This window comes from Acipenser ruthenus, chromosome 5 (assembly GCF_902713425.1).
Source record: "Acipenser ruthenus chromosome 5, fAciRut3.2 maternal haplotype, whole genome shotgun sequence".
Taxonomy (NCBI): Eukaryota; Metazoa; Chordata; class Actinopteri; order Acipenseriformes; family Acipenseridae; genus Acipenser; species Acipenser ruthenus.
The window spans coordinates 42566511-42589420 of record NC_081193.1 but is presented as its reverse complement, the minus strand read 5'-3'; the positions used below and the strand labels follow the sequence as shown (position 1 = coordinate 42589420).

Sequence of the window (22910 nt, the reverse complement as noted above, 5' to 3'; positions counted from 1 at the left end):
TGCTGTGTATTGCCTGTAATTATTGTTTTGGTCACCAGACCTGGATTACAAATTAAATCTATTTTCTGATTGGATTATCACTGTCTGTTTCTTCATTGCGCACCGCATCACTCCTACACCTGTACCCAACTAACCACTTTGCCACAGTGATGCATTGAGTCAGTTATGTGGAAAAGCTATTTTAAAGTAATTACAGTATGTGAGGAAACCAGATATAGTAGATGTTGCCCTGAGGTCGGTTGTAACTAGGTTGTCGGGTACATTTTTTTTCCAAATTCAGGTGAATACTTTTTTAAAAATCGGGTAGAATTATTTAATGAAAAAATTGGGTGGATTTTTTTTATATATAATCGGGAAAGAATAAATATTCGGGTAGAAATCAGGTTTTATTTAGAAAGAAATAAACAAAAGCTTAAGCACAAAGTGTTGACAACAAAGTTGTCGTCAACAGTTTAAATCCCCAACGTATGTAATATTTCCACACATTGGGGTATGCAAACTTTTGACGACATCTCTCTCTCTCGCTCTCTCACACACACATACGGTATATAGAGGCATTTCACCTTTCCAATCAAGTTTTATTTTGCAGTGGAGTTGCAAGTATAATTGCACACAGAACATACGGGAAAACTAAACAACTTTACAAAGAGAAACGATCGACTGTTACATCTAAATGCTCTGTTTTATTTGAATCACAGACAACTGCGCCCCCTAAGGCAGCAGTCTCAAATCCTAGTTATTCAAGGTAAAATATCCTGAGAGAAGCACATTTAGTCAGACTATTGGTAGTTAACATATTACTTGATTGATTGATTGATTGATTGATTTTCACATACTGTATGTGAGGTAATTTAACTGCTTTAATATGTGATAATGATGTCGCCACAACATAGAGAGTCCCAGGCTACAAACACATGGGTGAAAGTGCGCTGTCTGTAGATGGAATTTCTTCAAAAGGTCCATTCCTGTGATTTGTGTAGAAATGCCAAAAAAATCTGGGGCGGGGGAGGTGGAGGAAAACTAATGTTTTTGCATGTACTTGATGACTTGTGACCTTTTAGTATATTTTTCTCCTGTTGAACTGTAACTTGATTGAGACCATGGGCACCTAACCCATAGAGCACGGGAGGCAAACTAGATATTTTGCCACTGTACTTTTTTTTGCTCTGTGTAAACACGCTATTATTCTATGTTGTGTTATGGTTTTGCCTATAAACGGTTTAAAATGTAAAAGCAAAAAAGGAAAGTCGTTCATAAGAGAATAGTTCTGTAAAATTACGACTAGGTACCTGTGATTGACACCTTTTTGATGATGTCGGACAGAAAAGGAAAAATTTGTATGTCGGACCTGGTCCGACATAGGACCACAAAGAGTTAAAAGGATCTGGGATTGCAAATAAATAAATAATATGAACTGCTCCCCAAATGATTTCTTCACTTCTGTTTCTGTTCACTGCATGTTTAGTTTTATTTGCGGGTGTGAGTCAGTTAGTACTGACAGTCACAGTGGCCTTTTTCCCCCCATACAGTATGCACGTTTTTTGTGGGTAATGTATGTGTAAACGAATCCATGTGGATGAAACGCTTCTTTGTGCATGCCAGTATGTGACGCATTTTTGGTTGCGACATGGTAAGTAAATTGATTAGGCCTATACATCATGTATGAAAGAGATATTATACATATCTTGGTTGCAATGTGGGCAGTAGGTCAATTAATAATAAATCTACATACATGTCTGAAAGAGATATTCTACGTATTCAAGTATGGAGACGCAAAATAAAATGATCTACCGGAGAATGTGTCGTTGTGGAAAGTTCTGTTGCAGGAAAGGGTAGGCTACATGTAATGTACTGTTTGGGAAAAATTACACTATAGTTGTATTCACTGAAGATAATGCCAATATAAGTGGCTATGCAAAGTCATGTGAAGTTTTGATTTAAATATGACAACAAAAAGTGAAATCCATCTCTGCAGCCACGGCATACTGGCCAGGGACTGCTGCATTCCCCAGAAGCTAGGCTACATAATTCATAAACTGTAACCTCAACAGCAAATTTAAAAAAAAACATAATAGATAGAGAGAATTATTTCCATGTGAATAGGCCATAGTGTTAATGTAGTTGTCCCAACTGTTACTGTGCGGGAAGTTTTTTTTATTTTTTTTTTATTTAAAAGCTTTTAAACTAATCGTTGTTAGAATTTGCCCGATAATCGATGTCAAAGTCAGGGTTCGATTTACAACACTATCGATAGTGATATTGGATCCTGGAGATGTATGATTTGATTGTGCCTGGAGCCAGATGGAGAGAATCCCTTGCATGGACTATGAAAGCAAGGACCCAGCATTGATTGAAAGGGATAGGAAGAATCCGATTTTGAGCACAGAAAACTGAGTAGCGGTTCCAGCCTGTGGTGTACGATGATCTTGTGGATGGAGTGAGAGCTGAATTGCAGGGTCTGCAATGGGACTAAAGTAGCTTCTGGGATAAATTGGCGGAACCTGGAGACCTTTATTGATAATGTGCACAGTGGGTAGATTGTCACTGAAAAATAGGATTGATTTCCACTGGTGATTTCCACTGGTGGTCCCAGAGGAGGGCAGCTGCTACTATTCCAGAAGTGTTGTAGCCTTGAGGTGCAGGGATAAGTTTGGACTCTCGGGGCCACTCCGTACCCATGAACCCCTCGAATCCTAGAGATGATGCATCTGTAAAAAGGGACAAGTCATATGGGGCTGAGGTGTAATCTTCATAGAAGATTGAAAGACCAGTCCAGTATTGAATTAGTGATGCCCACATTTTGATGTCCTTTCTGGATTCGGCAGATATTTTTATCTTAGCTTCCAGGCTTGATACTGTAGAGAGAGTGAGAAGACAGAAGAAATGAAAGTTCTACCCTGAGGAATGATGTGCATTGTGTAATTGAAATGCCTGAGCAAGGATATCAGTTCACGTTTTCTGGTGGTAGTTGCTATATGGAATTGATTAATGAGTTATCAAATACGGTCCAGTTTTGCGGGAGGGAGGCGTGCATCGAAATTGATGGTGTCGAAGATGATGCCTAGAAATTCCAAAGTGTACTGGGCCGATTGTTTTCTCCTTGGAGAGAGGGACGCTGAGTTCTGAAAATAGTGTTCTAAGCTTTGTGATTGCTTCTGCTGGGGGATCTGATGAAGGGGAGAACCAGCAGAGTGCTTCAGAAAGTGATTCGAATATCTTGGGGTTGCTGCAGCAGCCAAAGGTGAGTTGTGTGGCAAAATAAAACTTTCCTTCCCAGCAGATTCCAAACGGGTGACGTAGGGAAGGATATATGCTGATTTGATTAACGTGATGGCGTCTGAAGTTTTTATGTACTGCAGAGAAAATTGGTCATGGGGTATGATTGAATTTATACTGCTGGTAGAGCATCCTCGTGGTGCAGAGAGATTGATGATTAGCCGCTTTTTTCCTGATATACTCTGGGTGGTGATGCCAATGGGGTTATCCTGGAAGAAGGGAAGGAGGGGGGGGGGGGGGGCTGAAAATGGTCCTGCCAACAACCCTTTGTCTGTCTTGGATTGAATAAGGGCTGCGGTTGCCGAGTAGAGGTTATTGCAGTTATATGATGATGTTGGGATTCTTGCTGGATTTAGCTCAACGGAGAACAGGGTCACGGTGTATGAAAAAAAAAAACACTTGACAAGGGAGATAGGTGTGAATGGGCATTAAATAGGAATTATATGATGATTGACAGGAGCCAACAATTAGAAGAACCCTAGCTCCCACCCCCTGAATTCCACTTAAAGGTTAACATTAAATAAAAATATATATATAAAATACTGTTGAAACCTGTCGGACAAAATTAAACGAAGTGGCAGCACCATAAAACCAAAGCAGCGCAAGAAGCAAAAAAGCTACAGGTAGATCTCATTATAAGTATAGCTAAGTAGACCTGTCGGAAGGTGTTTAAGATGAATTCTGTTATTCAGTTAATAAAAATATTCTTTTTTTTGTGCCGTCTCTCTAAAAGTTTGTCAGGCTTGGTAATAATCTAAGTGAATGACGACTGACAGAGCATGAAAAAATATTTTTTGATTATGTAACTCTTGTATAATGAGAGGAATTTTTAAAACATTGTACCAGTGGCTGATTCATCCATTTTACTGGGCTTCATTCCAGTTTACACCTTAAACTTCCTTACTACATTACATACTACATTGATCAAATCAACAACTCAGGGTCCATTGATTGCTGGATGATGATGTTCTGTCTTATATCCATTCAGAACTATCAGCTGTCTCATTGCTCCAATAGGGAAGCTGTCTTTTTTTGTTTTGTTTTTTTGTTCACCACTGCAACCCCCTGGCGACTCGGGAAACAGAGGCTGGAACACGCGTTCTCCAAAACGTGCTCCTGCCAATCCGTCATTTTTTGCACTGCAGATCCACAACGAGGCCACCAGACCTATAGTGCTGGAGGACAACACAGATCTGATGGCTCCACTGCAGAACCGCAGGCGCCCTATCGGCCACAGGGGTCGCTGGTGTGCGGTGAACCGTGGATTCCCCTGCAGACCTAAGCCCTCCTTACCGGGCGGCACTCGGCCAATTGTGCACCACCCCCTAGGAACCCCCGGTGACGGTCGGCAGTGACATAGCCTGGATTCGAACCTGCGATATCCAGGCTATAGGGTGCATCCTGCACTCCACACAGAGCCTTTGCTGGATGCGCCACTCGGGAGCCCCGTAAGCCATCCTTTTGAAGTGGTGTTGAATAAAGCACACTTCCTGCCATTGAAGTAAATTGCCTCGGACAATAATGTTAATATTCTGAATCGAGAAAGTATTTTTTTCTAAAATATTTGTGTTTAGCAGCCTTTTTTAAATCAATGTTCTTATGCAAAAATGTCCTAAAAACAAAGGTATGACTATTATTGCTGTATCTACTATAAATTAATACATAAAAGCAAACAATTGAATGGATTGATCAGCCTGTGCTGTGCACTGCTGATTTTTTTTCTGTACAGAGATTGTATTTTTAGTATGCAGCTCAGAACTGTCTTTGCTGCAAATGTTCTTTGTTATTCCGAGAAGTAATTTGCAGTAAACTGAAGTGTGACTGAATGCCACAAGCCTGTAATAATATTTATTAAACACAAATTTCGGTGAAGCCAGATAAGACTACATTTTACCTTGTTCTCCCCAGCGAAAGTGATTTAATGGCTGCATACATTGCAACTTCTCATCCAATTAATGGACATTTGTGGCAAGAAGTGATTACTCTTACTGGGAATACACAGCAGGTCACATTGACTTTGAATTGGCTACAAAATAAAAACATAAAGTAGAGGGAAGATTTTGGTAAGTAAGGTTTTGGTAGTTTCAAATGTGTCATCATAACAAAGAAGTCCCAAGTCCCATATGCAACTTCATAACCCCTCAGCTCCAAGCTAGTGCCAGTGGAAGCACATACTGTTACTTTTTCCTCTAGATCAATCCTCAGAGAATGCAAAGTTGAAGAAATAGCCAGTTTGGATAGAACTATGTGGCATTTTAGCCTCACCAAAGAAGCCATAAGCAATGTTTGAATGCATGACAAATGCTACTACAAAAATCCAAAATCCCCGGATACCATAATATTTTGCTTGATACTTGTAGATCTCATCAACATCTATCCAAACATATCTTTGGGTGATATTTTGGCGTCATCGTTCCCCCCTCCCCCCCGGAGGTTATTACGGCCTAAACTTGGTACAAATAGCAAAAATTCTAATTTCAAGGGAGTTTAATGACCAGTGGTGACCTATTAATACGAGTAGAACGAGGTGCTACACATGATGGTAGCATCTAAATTGCACCCAGGGTGATTTTTTCTGATCAAGGTCCCTTTCTCACTTTAGGTTGACCTTTGTCGAAGGGGACATTTGGGTGCTTGAGACGATTCGCTGTTTGCGTATGGAACCTCTATGAGCAAAAACCTGCCCCAGGGGTAGTAAATTGTCCATTCATCTCTGTAAAACCTAAAATGATTTTATTTTAGTGCTAGAGTAAGGAAACGAGCTGTGGAATCCACTGCATTAAGGGAGCTGGCCTAAACTTGCATGTAACTGCAGTAGCCAAGCCTAGTCAGCATGATTGTAAGTAAGACGGATCTTATTTCGGTACACAAACGTTGGATAAGTTGATGCAGTTACTCGCTCCTGAAATGCCACCAACCTTGACTTGCTGGAGAACTGCATTTGAATCTGAAAAAAAACAAACAATGATAATGCAATTGAACATGAGATCCACTATTCAAAACATTGCGTAAGCCAGTTTTCCTGTGTCGGGAATTCACTTTAAGATTTTCCATTATTTTCGTTTAGGTTCACAGGCGTCATCTGTGATTTGTTTGTTTGTTTGTGATAGTGTGTTATGGAAAAACATTGAAAAGAATGTCAATGAAAAATATATTGGTGACCAAAACTACCATTTTATTTTATTTTTTCAGCTATTTAATATTCCATGCATGAAAGGGTTAAGTAGCACAGCATACTGTAACTAAGAAATGTAAATCTTTTATGGAAGGTGTATAAATTCCTGAATAAAGGATTTATCTTTGCTTTATTTAATACCACAACCTACAATGTTCTGGACCTTTGCAATTTAGAGTTTTAGCCCTTCATAATTACACATTTGTTTGAAAAACTGGCAAACTTTCCCTTTTGGAATGTTATCATGGAAGGTTTGCCAAAAATAAACAGACAACGTAATATTTAATGGCTGCAGTTGTTTTTGAATACAGTATTTATTTATTTTTATTGTTTTTGAATACAGTATTTATTTGTTTTTATCTGCTACTGACAAATTAATTTAGGCCTCCTTCCAATAGGACGTATTTGTTGTGGTTGGATGCAGAGGCGCTGGAACAATTTTTATAGTGGGGGTGCTGAAAGCCATTGAACAAAACTGTAACCCCTGTATATGACGGAAGCCATGCAAATCCTGGGATGCTGCTGCACCCCAACACCCCTAGTTCCAGCACCCCTGGTTGGATGGTTGTGTGTCTGACGTATGTGAATTTATTTTTTTTAAATCTCTGTATGAGCTCAAATAAGGTGCTCTTTCTGCTCTGCATGCTGAGTTTCGGAGTAAGCCTTCACAGGCTGGGCTCAGTAGGATTCTGTAACCTCTCTGGCATTTATTTTGACTTTCAGAATTCTGGTTTCACAAAATTCTTAAACCTTCTGGTATTACAAATATTTTCCATACAAACTTACAAGGATGTCTGTGCTGTAATAATGGGTTCCATTGCTGTCTACCACTTTCACACACAAATACAGCTACTGAGCCGTTTCAAAAATTCTTTAAAATACCCATTCACACAGCACAAAATTATGCAATCTATGCCGGTATAATACCATCATAACCCATTCACACAGACAAAGGGATCATGTGAGTACAACTTTCAAACCTGTAACTCAACAGATCATTTCCATGGCAATGGAAACAAAGCAAATAAATAAATACACAGAATAACATGGGTAAGCTACTTTAAAAATAAATAAATACATAAATAAATGTAATAGAATGTTTATATGTATATATCAATTTCTTATCTTTTAATGAATGGTGCTGGAGAACTGTAGTGTACTATAAACTTCCCTGTGCTTGCGTTGTCCACTCGGTATTAATATATGTATATATGTGAAAAATTGAAATACAAATATTTACGTGGGGACGCAGTATTAATATTATTCATTCAGCCGTCTGATACCAACTGCAGTGTATTAAAAGTTGTAGGCTTGTCAATCATCGAAAAATAACATAGGGTTCTACCTAGTGCATATACTGTCAACAGCCACAAAAAATTACAGATGCTTATATATAGATAGATAGATAGATATATCTATATCTATCTATATATCTATCTAACAGTCTGTTGTGCGCTTTGTTTCCTCTGCATTCTCAAAGTCCCCCGATCACATTAACTGATTTTGTGACGGCATAGGCAATTCACACAGACCAAAATGCTGCTCAGTGCCGGTTCTGAGCCGTCATAACTCGGCTGTGTGAAAGGGGTATCAGACTGGTGTTATAGGAATGACAGAAGCAACACAGCTCTTGGTTCTGTCTGAATTGCACCCATATCTTTGCACAGTTAGGGTAATTATTGGTTTAGGACTCGTTGACTAAAAATATACTGTCACTCTGTAATGCCAAATAATGACTCAAATTGCACATCGAACACAAACTGAAGCACTTTAACTTGCCACACAAAACTGCCCAACCCTTTTAATGTATGTGTATTAGAGGTGCAAGTTGGTAATTATGGCTTCCCTGTGGAACTTTAATCTACAAGTATCAGCCAGTGCTCTTTACTAGCTACTGGTACTGAACTTATTTCACACTGGTTACACAAGATACTAAAATATGATATTATGCCCTGTGAAATTACAATGCAAATTAATTTAGACAACTGGAAGGTGAGCCCTGTACCCTGCCTCGACTGATTTTTGTATAGCTTATTGTGACACTTGAGTACAGAAATGGTATCGTCGCTATACCTTACAGCAAGTATACCTACCTTTTGAAGAAAAGAAAAAAAAAATCCAAATTGTGTGCAGTTACAGAACAGCTTCGAACATTCCTCGCACCCCACCTGACCAGATTCCATATGACCAGACACCATGTCATGTGACACTTGCCTATTGTTTTCTAACACTATAAAACAGTGCTGTAGTTTTATTTCATTGATTTGAATTAATAAGAATACTCTGGGAATAGACGTGGTGTTAACCTTACTTTTGAAATAAAAAATAAAATTGCTTATACAGTTAATTTATTTCCTTGGCAGGAATATGGTAATTCCGAAAGGATTCTCGGCAGATTGCAAAATAAGTGTCTCCTAGACAACCATCATTCAGCATGGATGTAGAAGAGTTCCCACCCCCTCCACCTGAAGGTAAGGGTCTCATTGTTCTCTGCTGTGAACACTTTATATTTTTATAGAAAGATCTTATCAATATTAGTTTATTAAATGGTCAGCGTCTCTAACCCACGCTTCACACATTTAAAAAATGAAGGAACACAGAAACACCTACTGTAAATCATTGGAATAGTAGTTATTGGTTACCTAGAAGAATATTCAAAGTGTGTAGCTTGTAGTAGCTTGAGTTCTTATAAAATTACAAGATATGCAGTTTGTAAATAACCAATTACTGCGTTTCCAATGCCATTTTCCAGGGTGCAGCATTGATATAGTATCATTATTAAGTTCATTAATAACTTGCAAAATAAGTACCCTGGGGGTTTATTAAAGCAGATGATACAGGGAGCACATGGGGGTTTCATTGTCTTTTTATATCTCGTTTTTGTTGGACATCTTAAGAAAGGAAATGCAGGCCTACATAATCATTAATTCAAAACTCCTTGGGCCTTTATATTAAACCTATAGATAAAGTTTGCTTGTTAACCTGGCTTTTATTTTTAAAGTTTAGCATTAAACGGTTTTTTGGGCTAAAATGTGCTGGTAGACATATTTTTTTATAGCCACCTTCATATTTCATGATCATTATGCACAGAATGAATTGTGTACAATAACTTATTTCTGCTATATATTCTCTTGGTGAATTGGAATATGAAAACATGGCCACAAGATATTCATATGCAAAAAAGACAAGGCATGAGGCTTGTCAAATTGTCCTGGGTGTGTTGTGTGGTTTTTTTTTTTTTTTGTAGGTTTGGTTAATGACTCAGTGGACCCTGCTGCTGGAAGGCTTAATGCCCCACTTGATCCATTCTGTTGCTACCTTTACAAAGCATACTACTGTAATTAGTGGTAGAGTTTGAACATGATAGTGTAGCTTTTTGCGTCTTGTACATAGTGTTCTGTTTATCCAGTATTAAAGTATTTATGAGTCAAGATAGTTAAAATAAATACTAGTACCATAGTCTGCCATGTTCTATTCTCAAATGTCCTACACTGTGTATTGTAATAGTGTATTACTACTATTAATACTGTCTTGACACAAAATATAATCAACCTTGACACAAATTGTAATCTCTCCAATGCAAAATGTAATGCCAAACATCTTCAACTGCTAATATCTCATAAACAGTTTGAGATATTCCGTATTATTATTATTATTATTATTTATTTCTTAGCAGACGCCCTTATCCAGGGCGACTTACAATCGCAAGCAAATACAAATACATTCAAGTGTTACAATATAAGTCATACAATAAGAACAAGAAATACAATAATTCTCAAGTGTGACAAACCACAATTCAATAATACAGCAGATAATAGTGAAAGTTACATCAGGATATGATTAAATAGTGATAGTTACATCAGGATATATTCAGTGTAATAAAAAGTTTGTCAAAATCAGACCAATAACAAATGGATCCCAAACAGTCTTTTTATATGACAGAATAAAAAATTGCTGTGAAAGAGTAAACATCTGCTTTACAGAAACATGTAGGCTGACGTTCAGAAATGAAGTCTTGGATTGAGAACAGGAATTTAACAATGCAATCTGTGTTAAGAATTTTTAAATACTGCAGTGCAATAATTATACCATAGAAGAAAATGTGTCATCCAGCTGTATTTTGGTGTTCTTTGTTTGAGATGCCTACATTTTCGTATAACCCAGTACTGACTAGTTGAAGAAAGCAAGACATGGCAGTGGGAAATGAGAACAGAATTATATATTGTTATGAATTGGCAATTTTTATCATGAGTGTTTTGCGTTTAGCCCTTGCTGTTCTTAATTTCTGACTAAAACTATTTCCTATAAAACAACTTGGTAAATCCCTACAAAAAGACATATGGTTTATTTAAAAACAGTGCCTTCAATTAATATTGTAAATAGGTACAGTATTAATATTTTTCTTTGCAAACAGCTAAAGGCTTTTTAAATGAAAAAACTGTATCTATATCTCCACACATGTTGCCTGTATTCAGATGTATTACTGTATACTTTATTAACATGTAAATTGAGGAAAAACCAAGTTTCCATTGTTTTGAACTGTACATTTTTCGAAAGCTGTTTTGCATTATTTTTTAAAGAAATGCCTACATTGATTGCTAAGCCATAATTAACAAACCAGGAACTTGCAAACCAACCACAATAATCGGTCTCAAAGGTCTGCCTATGTTTAACAACAGCTGGCTTCTCACAGACCTAATAAGCACCAATCATGGCAACCATAAAGTAAGTTTAGTGATCTTTGGTAGAATCCCACTGCAAAATTCATACTTTTAGTTTTTATTAGATGCTTAATTCAGTATTGTAATATGGTGTATTTTAATTTACAGATATATTGTTTAAATAAATCCAGCTTTACAATAAAAAGTGTTCTCAATAATATGTACTGTAGTAGCACGACATTGATCAAAGAAATGCATTTTATGTCTATGCAAAGAACTATAACCAAAATAAATCCTAGATGATGCTAATGAAATGCAATGCATTTAAGTTTAAAGAGACCCACTTGCTCAACCTTGCTGAAGTATTTTAACAATGATCAATTATGCAATTATGAAATTACCCTCATTTATAGAAGATAACTTCCCTTAAACTTATATGATGTACTGCTTGGTTTAGGATCCTACGGCCTCTTTTAAAACATACATGTTAGGCCTACTTTTATTTGACTAAGCTAAAGATCAGTATTGTGTCCCATGTGTGTTAACAAAATATGTGATATCGGCATGATTGTTCTCTCTATAGTTGAAACGCAAACATCCATGTCTTGCTGTGGCATTTAAATTGCCAACATATGCTGTGGAATTCAGAAGATTATCTTATGTGGGCAGACAGAAATATTTATGACTTGTTAGAGCTGTTATTTGTTTAAATTAGTTTGTTCATATTATAGCCCAAGGAGATTCTCTCATAATATTTTACTGTAGTTTTATTTTAATATAGTAAAATATGTCCAATTGGGCCAGATTAGACAGTGCTGGGTTACAGATGTAGTGAATTAGGTATACAATTTATTTAAATATAAATTAGTCTCTGTTTTAAGAACGTCCAGAATAGTTCGGTGGGATCATGTAGAACTCGGATTCCCTTAGACAATAACCAACATTCACACAACGTGTTAGAAATATAAAACAATAGTTTATTTAAGAATAGCAAGGGGTGCCCAACTAATCTAATATTACAGAAAGGAAAGGCTATTGGTTAAAGATATGCGTCAAGTGTGCAGTTAATTGATTCCATAGTCAAACGATTACAACGACCATAACATCATTAGCATACATGGTTAATATACTAATATTAAATATGGCTTATTATTATTATTATTATTATTTATTTCTTAGCAGACGCCCTTATCCAGGGCTACTTACAGTCGTAAGCAAATACATTTCAAGTGTTACAATACAAGTAATACAATAAGAGCAAGAAATACAATAACTTTTGTTCAAGCAAAGTACAAGTGTGACAAACCAAAATTCAATAATACAGCAGATAATAGTGATAGTTACATCAGGATATGATTAAATAGTGATAGTTACATCAGGATGTGATTGAATACAAAGTACTACAGGTTAAACACTTGGCAGATTACAGTATTCTGAAGTACAGGATTAAATGCAGTAAAATAGGGGGCAGATAAGAGCAAAATAAAGCACATTTACATGAAGGGTGATAGTGTCCCAGGATACAAACAGAGGAGTTCTACAGGTGCTGTTTGAAGAGATGAGTCTTAAGGAGGCGCCGGAATGTGGTCAGGGACTGGGCAGTCCTGACATCTGTAGGAAGGTTATCACACAAAGTGTCTACTTTGCATTAGTATTTCCAATACCAGGTTCTCGTTGTAATCGATCATGTCAATATGCACAAGAATTAATTCAACTTCCCATTCAGAACGGAATCCAACATTCCAATACCTAATTTAGCAAATTAATTTTACTGTGTTAATTTAGTTTAGACGTGATGTACCAAACTGACAATATGTTATCAACCTCAATTGATTCTATATTCAAATTAACTCAGAAATGGGGCAATGATCAAATTCTCTTAATTTACGAGGCAACTCCCTTGAGTTGCACATTTCAACAAACAAAATACATTTCTTACACACTCTCAAACAGGAAGTGATATTCTATTCCGAGAATAGTTTATCTACTAACTTGATAGCATTTACTACAGTTGCTTTCTCGAGTCATAAAGTATTTAATATTAGATTGCGCTTCCATTTCGTTCCTCCGAACTCCAAGCCACTTATAGCGGGTGGAGCTCACTGCTTTCTCTTGCCTGGAGCGCTGTTCCTTCTGTGGGGCACGCTTCTAGTGTGGGGAGCTCATGGGAAGCTCTCTCATGGGGCAACCTCCAGCATGGGCAAAAAAAATTCTCACCCAGCAACGCGCAACTGATCTAGTCTGCTAGAAGTGCAATCAATCTTTATTGTTAAAGGCACGGTAGCATCTGCAAGACGGGCGGATCAGGTTTTTTCAGCCGGGCGGCCCGCCTGGCTGAAAAGGCCTGGGGAGAACCTTGAGTAGGTCTGGGACCAAATCAAAACATTGACACCCGCTAATCGCACTTAATAAAACTGTATTTAATAGCGTTTTCTTTTTATGAGTAGAAGAAATAAGATACTTACAAAAAAAGAAAACACTATTAAATACAGTTTTGTCAAAGTTCTGATTTAGGCCGGGCCTAGGTCTCGGATGCAGTTTTGAAAGAAACACGTAATAGCAAACATGTAGTACCAGACAGGAAGTGCATAACAGGTAAGATTTATGAAATTATTTTGTTACCCACAGTACTGCACAACCACTAACAATACAGGGGAACAAATCATTTTGAATTAGGTTATTGGGTATGTTTAAGTTTTTGGTTACATTTAAAGGCTGAAATTACAATGGACAGGTGGGGGGCAGGGGTGGGGGAGGGGGAGGAGATGTTTCTCCCCTGTTTGTAAGTTTCCAGAGTGGAGCTGAGGGCATCAAGGTTTTCACAGATGTTTTCAGCTTTAATGTTCTGATCTGAACAGGGGATCAAGGAAGATCTGGCAAATGAACTAGATGTTTTAAAGTCCAGGTCTTTTGTTGGCTGTAATGCAGGTGTGCATTTCAAAGCTGGTATAAAGTGGTGTAGGAGTGGAGACAGAAATGGAACGCATATACAGTAACTTTGGAGAGGACAAAAAAAAGGGAGATCAAAGAGAACCTCTGTAGTACTGAAACAGGTAGGGCAGTTATGTTGTGTGTGTGTGTGTGGTGTTTTTTTTTTTTTACATAGCCTGTGGTATAACAATGGTTCACGTTCTGTATTCATTAGTTAAATTAACCCTTTCTATGCGGTCCATATTTAAGGTTTTTAAAGCAATCGTTTTTTTAGGAAGCTTGCATGTTGCATTACCATACTCCTCTCAGTGGCTGGACAGCAGTGCAGATAGCTTAGCTTGATTTGCAGTAGATGCACATGCAAGATTGACACAGGATTCCTGTGTTACTGTGGGTTTGGCTCTTAGAAACGATTGTAAACTGCTGTGCAAGATATTCCTATCAAAGGTGTCTATTTATCAGCTTTTTTGTTCAAATATATGTGTGTATATACTCATGGCAATTTACAACTTCCTCATGTGATTTTTGGTGGCTAGATGTTTGATTCCAAACCAGTTGTGATTGTTTGTTGCTATGGAAGCAAAAAAATGCAGACTCTTCCTGTGTTTGGTCACTGCAGTAGCATCATATTGTTTTCTCATGAAAAATCAAAACTGATGTCCACCTCATTGGGTTAGATTCCTGAAACTTGGCATGAGTTTTCATAATGTGGCCTTGATCTCAAAACACAATTGTATCAGATTGTGAACAAATAAATCAAGTTGCTGGCATTCCCTTTAAGACTAGCCTTGGAATTGTGTTGGAATATGCATTTACATTAACTGAAATTAACCTAATATCATCTATACTTTTTATTATAAGTTAATATGTACAGCAGACCTGAGATCAGTTATAATTTACAATTACAGCACAATTGTTTGCTGGATTTGCAATTATAATTACTATGCAATTTTGTTCAATTACAATTATGCTGCAGTAATTACAATTACACTAAAAAGTAACAAACAAGTACACAAATTATTGCTTGGTTATTTAGAATACATAGAGTAAACATGTTAATCAGAGGTACAAACACAAACATACTAAACATACTTTCTTCAAACAAATGGGGTCACCAAAAGTGGTTGAAAATACTAGAATAATGATCAAATGACAAATACATGTGTAATTGAACTGTAATCGATCCATTATGTATTCTAATTCCAATTACACAGGTGTGCCAATGTTCAACTACAATTACAATTAATTACGAGTTGCACAAGTACAATTGAAATTTACCTCAGGCCTGATGTGCAGTTAACCATGTCTCTGTATAGGCATGTCTTCCTGTGTAGCATAAGAGACAGGGTTAACTTTACATAGTTACGTTTTTATGAACAAATAACACAGTACATATTTAATGTAGTTATTAACATCTTTTATCAGTTGGTAATCAACCATGCATGAGATGACACTTAAGGCAAAATAAGATGTACTGGAATGCTCTGACATCTGGCAGGTTTTTTTTTTTTTTTTACTGACTGAGAGCGGCTTCATGAATTTTAATAACAATGGCACATTCTGCTGTGTTAATACTTTAGAATCTAGCAAAGTCAGGGGACAGTTGACTCAGACAGGGGTGAAAATACAGGCTCCTGGTCCAGGCCCTGGTACTCTCCCGCCTAGACTACTGCAACTCCCTCCTGGCTGGCCTCCCTGCGTCCGCCACCCGTCTGCTCCAGCTCATCCAGAACTCTGCTGCTCGCCTGGTGTTCTCTCTACCTCGCTTCGCCCACGCTACTCCACTACTCCGCTCGCTCCACTGGCTCCCGATCACCGCTCGCATCCAGTTCAAGACTCTTGTACTAGCCTACAGATGCCTTGATCAGACTGCACCCAGCTACCTCCAGACCCTCATCTCTCCCTACACCCCCACTCGACCTCTCCGCTCCGCCTGCACTAGAAGACTGGCTCTACCTCCGCTACGCTCCCCTGCCTCCCGAGCCCGCTCCTTCTCCACCCTTGCTCCGCAGTGGTGGAACGACCTTCCTACAGATGTCAGGACTGCCCAGTCCCTGACCACATTCCGGCGCCTCCTTAAGACTCACCTCTTCAAACAGCACCTGTAGAACTCCTCTGTTGTATCCTGGGACACTATCACCCTTCATTTAAATATGCTTTATTTTGCTCTTATCTGCCCCCTATTTTACTGCATTTAATCCTGTACCTCAGAATATTGTAATCTGCCAAGTGTTTAATCTGTAGTATTTTGTATTTAATCACATCCTGATGTAACTATCACTATTTAATCATATCCTGATGTAACTTTCACTATTATCTGCTGTATTATTGAATTGTGGTTTGTCACACTTGAGAATTATTGTATTTCTTGTTCTTATTGTATTACTTATATTGTAACACTTGAAATGTATTTGTATTTGCTTGCGATTGTAAGTCGCCCTGGATAAGGGCGTCTGCTAAGAAATAAATAATAATAATAATAATAATATATATATATATATATATATATATATATATATATATATATATATATATATATTTTTTTTTTTAAGAAGCACCTCTGCTTCTTGAAAATCCACAAAGATGAGCATGCAATCAGAAATAGGACAGCTGGAGAACATTTAGATCAGTTCATTAGTCAAGTAAAATGTTATATTATGTTGCCATGATATAAAGCATTGTTTTTCCTAGCTAATGATTGCTGTATGTGATAATGTAATAGTTTCATGATGATGATAATTTAAGAAATGATACAAGAAGAGCAGAGTTAACATGATCTTGGGTAGTTATTATAAAGATATAGAGAGGATTGAGTGTATTATGTTGAACATATTCAGTTCTGTGCAACTCCTCTTGCTGTATGCAGCAATCCAATCTGGGGGCTATGTTGGCCTTTGCTTTTTAATACACTCCAACCAGCCCTACTCCTCCTACCTACAGTACTCGAACTGCAGCTCTTGATTGATTCATCGCTATAGGAACTCTTGTTTTCAGATGTGAAAGCCTACATTGTTTTCCACCCACTTTTGTCAGAGCCTTTTAATAGTAAAAACGCAAGTAGACACATCTGGTTCCCTGGTCAAGGAAAGACGTACTTTATGCCTGTGACGGCTTGTCAGAGGAGGTAGAGGAGGCACTGCCTACTCGAGCATTTAAAAATAAAGAAGTCTTTCTTTCTTTATTTCTTTCTTTCTATTTTACGCAGAGGCAGCCACCCGATCTAAATTCTCCACTCTGTCACTGCTGTACGTTCGGAGGAGGCTGACACACTGTTGCCTCCTCTATAGTTATGATTAGCATGTCTATTAACCAATCGTATTCTTCCATTTCTTCAGATGGCTAGCAACGAACATGTGAGTAAAGCCGTCTAAAATAATAGCCAAAGGCGGAATGCATGTGCCATCCCACATTGATGACCTCCGATGCTATGGGTTGTAACGAGGACCTAGTAATAGTGAATACAAATACAGTAGTTTTGATTTATTTAATTTTCAGTAAATGTTTATAATTAAAATGACTGATTCTGTTTGAGGTTGTGTTTTTTTTTTTTTGGGGGGGGGGGGGGGGCAGTAGGTTTTCCATCAGCCACCTTTACTTCAAGAGAAGCAGCTGAGTAATGTACCTTGCTCCAGAACTTATTTGAATTGCTTCTTTTATATTAAATAGATATGTGTTATATGTACAGAACAGTATCTAATTATTTTGTTTGCCATTTATTAAGTTTAACATAATGTGGGGCAAATTTGCAGTTATAATTGAATGTACTTGGCAAAATGATATTTCCATTCTTAAATCTATGAGATGCTGTGATGTTAATCAAGTTTGTCTTTTCCTCAACCCACCCACCTCCCCCAAAGGACTAGATCGGGGGTGGCCAATCCTGGTCCTGGAGAGCCTCAGGTTCTTTTTTTCGTTCCACCCGAGTTCTCAATTACCTAATTGAACCAATTATTTTCTTAATTGAACCAATTGTTTTCTTAATTGGTCAACACTAACATGTTTCCTAGGTCTTTGGCCATTGATTTAAAGAGACTTCAGAAAACCTGCAGGATTGTGGCTCTCCAGGACCAGGATTACCCACCCCTGGACTAGATACTGGTAACTGGGTCATAAAGATGTGGGTTAGAATGGGTTAGAATACCTGCTGTGCTGATCTGCTAGTCTTGTAGAAACAAACAAAGCTAATGATTGAATACTCTATTTAAACTTAGTTTGAGGAATGTGTAACAGTTTAAATGATTCAATTGGTTTTAGAATCATTTAATAACTAATCTTGTGGACACAAGTTTAAGACTTGTTTAAGTATCTTTTAATGAAGTTTAATTTAATTAATTAATTAATTAATTAATTAATTAATTAATTTCCTTTTAAATATTGTATGACATGTTTAACATGCTTGTAACAGTAATTTTAATAAGGAGAATGAAAATGGAATTTGTATCCTAAGATTAATATAACTAAAGTTATATCAAAATGAAGTTTTGTTCTATAAAGGTTACTGTTTTAATTAACTATCTCTCTCCGAGGAAGGGGGAGTTACCCATGTTAATGATGCACGTTGCTTGTGTAAAAGGAACTGTTCATTCAAACACTGGAAGCCAATGAAAGGACTGATTTCGTTCAGGGATATACTTCCTGTGTTGACCCCATTAGCGACTGCAGGATTTAATTCCTGGCTGGGCCCCACATTTTCACGGACGGGCCGTTTATGACTTAATGACGTAAATGTGATGACATAATTACCAATATGCATACTGAGGACACTCAGTATTATAGTAACTAGAAGATCTTTGACTCTATACTGTCAGAAATAGCACCATATTCTCCAAGAACGCACACTCTACCAAAACATTTTGATAGTCAGAAATCCGATTTACTACCAACAGGCATAGCAGCACAAATTCCATAACATTAGCGTCTGACAAAAGCTGTCATGTGTTTCGACTTCCCAAAGTGAGCTTAAATTTAAAAAGTTCTCATACAGTGACTAAAAGTGAATGTTAATACTTCCCTTTGAGCTTTAAAAAAGTGTCAGTTACATGGGAACAAAAAACAAAACAGGAATAGAGGCATGAGTTGAGCATAACATACATCTCAGCTGCATCAGTCAACTGAATTCAAGTTGATACAATTAAATGTAGGTACTTGCATTACTGGCGCATTTGTTGATTCGTCGGTTCGGGTTTTTTTTGCAAAATTTGTTGGGACATTAATGCGTAAGACACAAATATAGCTATGGTTTACTGCAAAGTTGGCTAAACATTTGGTATTATTATATTTCTTAGACTTACAATTGTTACAAGACACCACATTATTTTTACACACAATTACCAATTTATACAGTTGGGTTTTTACTGGAGCAATCTAGTTAAAGTACCTTGCTCAAGGGTAAAACAGCAGTGCCTCCTCACCTGGGATTGAACCCACGACGGAAATGTAAAAAATAACTAAACAGGAGCTGCACAAGCTAGTTGCTTGCATGCCTTGCAATGAAAGAAAAGTTCCTGTATGTATGCTCCTGACGCGCTGTAATTTCGATACTATAGTATCGAAGACGTAAGATCTCTTATCTCAGTCGTCCAATCACCAATCTTTTTTTTTCATAACCATGACAACGGTGCTGAGGTGGGTGGGACGGATATATTTTTTGAACCACAAGGATGAGCTAGGCTCGCCGCAGCGGATTACAGTCTGATATGGTTTGGCATGAAATGTTTTTAATTGTCAATTGCTACATAACTGGGCGGGCCCATGAGCAAAATGGGTGGGCCCAGGCCCCTCAGGCCCAAGCGTGGCACTGCCCCTGGTTGACCCGGGAGTGATGGAATCACTAAAGTGAACTCCCTTTGGGCGCTATAAAAAGTGAAACAAGCATGAACTCTCTCTCTCTGTTTTCTCTGCCTCCTCTCTTGGATTCGAAAACATCTTGACATCAAGTGATCACGGAGCCTTCGCTTGTAATGGGGACCCATTCAAGCATCGTACATATCTGCGTCCTGAAGAAGAGTTCTCATCCCTACATCCTGCAACTCTACGTGTTTCCAAGAAGACCAACTGCATTTCTACTGTAACTTTGTTTTTCAACAACTAACACATCTCCAGTATAAGTATTCAGTTTCAAAGACTTTAAGATTCAAGTAAAATAATATTTTAAAATACACTTTGCTAAGATTAAAAAGACAAACAATGCTACTTTGAACAATTGAAACAAGACTTTAACTGAACGGATATTGTGTGTATTTGAAAACAAGAACTACGAACGTTGGAACCATTTCAACATTGATTTGAGTTTGTCTACAAGTTTGACGTAAATAATATTACAACTCAATGCTAAATGCAACATAAACTGATTTCGAACTGTACTTGATGTAAGAAAAATGCAAGCCACTCATCCTTCCAACACAACAGACACTGCTTAACACCGTTGCTGCACGTAATGAGCTATGAATCCTGCTTGCATGTGTACGGAAGCCTGCGTGTTTATGAACATGTTTTATTTGTGCTTGTCTATTATAATTCTGTAACCATGATTTCTAACTTTTATATTCTATTTACTTTTATTAGCTTAGTAAACTTAATCATTTGTATGTGTTAAGTTTCTTTTTGCCTGTTATATGTACTAAAGTAAGCATTTATGATTGATTTGGGATCCTTAAACCTATATATATAAACTTTTAATGTTAGTTTGTTGACCTGATGAGGAAACTGATCCTGCTCTGTTCCATTGTCCATAGATCTCGCCAGCCGATCTTGCGTTGTTCCACACTCTCCCATCTCGTCCATCCTCCCTGCTTGGGCTGGGAAACTGCCTTTACGCACATCATCCACTCCTACTGCTTTTGCACCTCGTTGACTACCAGCTTCCTCCATTGAGCTGAGGCTGCTTTGTGCCATGTAGAAGGATCTGAGCTGAGACCAAGGTCTCCTCTTCCATGCTGTACTTGCCCCATGATATCACTGATACGAAGGGCAGCCTTTGCATCTTCCACATCTTCCTTTGCCGCCCACTTTCTTCCAGTTTTCAACACAGGTGCTGCCTCCCTCACACATTAGTCGTGTGACTCTACCAATGTAATTTCCAGTTGAACCATGGCACACTTTAAACTCCACGGTTAGAGCTGAGACCAGCAGCTTCAGTATCCTTTTACCTTACAGTCCCACTCTGAGGCCAGCGTGGAACTCCTAACCATTTCCCAACATACTGTTGGTATTGCCTCACCGTTAATGTATAACCTCTTATCCACTACTTTACCTTTAGTGGGCTTGAATTGCATTATCAGACTGGTTAACTGCTCTTGATCTAGAATCTGAAAAGCATTTTTTTTAATAACTTATTTTCTATTATGTTCATAGTTCTTTTGATATATTTGATAAATAGAATAATGGAATGGTGAATATACTTTTATAATGAATATGACTAAAACCCCATATTTAAATATTAATCACATCATGTAGGCATTGTCCTATTATATTGAGAAATTAATATTAACAAATTTTTGTATTTTACCAACATAGAGGGGGTGTTGCCAAGGATATCGAGGAATTAGTGTTAGATATTATATTTTCCGAAATATGTGTGACAATAGGGTGTGCTTGATTTGTATCTGCCTTTTTCCTGCTTTAACAACTTTGTTTAGAAACTATTTTATCCAAAGTATGTTAAAGTGACCTTGGTCTTGAAATCTAAATGCTATATTAATGTTGTATTTTAAACATACCTTGGCAGCGTGTGACAGTTAAGTTTATTAGAATAAATTATGGTGGGCTACTGTTTTCTTTTTTCTGCTTGCTGGTGGAGAAAATGCATTTAACAGCTTTGAATTTGGGTAAAGAGTTAAGATATGAAAAACGTTGTCAGTCGGAATATAATAAGATTCTTCTGCTGCTGGTGGCTTAAGGGGACCCCAAGACCTCTGCTTTTTTTTTCTGCCTCCCTTTTTTTTTTGACCATGAACCGCCATGGCTCTATGTTCAGAACAAAAAGGCAGCTGTGGGATTGAGGTTTCCCTGTTCCAGTTCATCAATGTGTAATGACAAATTGAACATTTTCTTTTCATGTTTTGCATATACCTATTAAGCCCAAGGTATTGATCTTAACAGTGAGCTGTACTTTAAAACTATTTGGATTTATTTTATACACATTTCATTCATATTATTTACAACATTTTAACATGTTAAAATAATATGTGCTGTTTTAATTGATACCACAAACTTGTATACCGAGCCAGAAACATTACAGTACCCAGAACACTAATTCAAAGGCTTAATAAAAACATGAATCTATCTGACTTAGTTTTACATCTGTATTAGTGAATAAATTCAGCATTTCAAGATAAGTGAGAGTACTGTATAAGTTACAAAGCAATGCTTCTGTTTCTGCAGTGATGCAGAATAACCTGTCCTTTGCTTATGAAGACGAGGGAGAGCTGTTTGAGTTTGATGAAATTCCTGAAGCTGACCGACAGCCTCCTGCACCACCTTTACCTGATTATGAAATTGAAACAAAGGCCAAAGACATTGACTCCACTGATGATAAACATAAAGACACACAAGGGCATCCTCTCAGTAATACACAGAAAACAACGCTGACTAATAATGACATCTTCATAAAAACAGAGGACTCAAGTTTCACCACAGGGTCAGAAGGTGGGAGTTTACTGTATCTTTAAAAAAAAAAATACCAATATGTAATGTTTCATAATCTGTAAATTCTGCTTTTAGTTTCTGCATTTTCAGTAAATGTCTGATCTTGTGACATTGAGTAAAAGCAACCCCAGTTTCTGTACAGACTATTATATGTTTTATCCAGAAATATGAAGTAAACAATTTATGTTTTTATAGATAAAGAAGATAATAAACTTTGTTTT

The 22910-nt window shown here is 37.4% G+C and overlaps 1 protein-coding gene across 7 annotated transcripts in view; it reads left to right on the top strand.

Moving 5' to 3' along the window:
• Positions 1-22910, top strand: part of LOC117403365 (rho guanine nucleotide exchange factor 10-like) — a 101485-nt gene that overhangs the window by 9173 nt on the left and 69402 nt on the right. For 2 of the 7 annotated variants that reach the window (XM_059024240.1, XM_034005458.3), the window contains 2 exons: positions 8815-8922; positions 22426-22689. In XM_059024240.1, coding sequence (XP_058880223.1) covers positions 8886-8922; positions 22426-22689 — 301 coding nt within the window. In that variant the 5' untranslated portion in view covers positions 8815-8885. The other 5 variants (XM_059024241.1, XM_059024239.1, XM_059024243.1 and 2 more) reach the window with 4 other exon arrangements.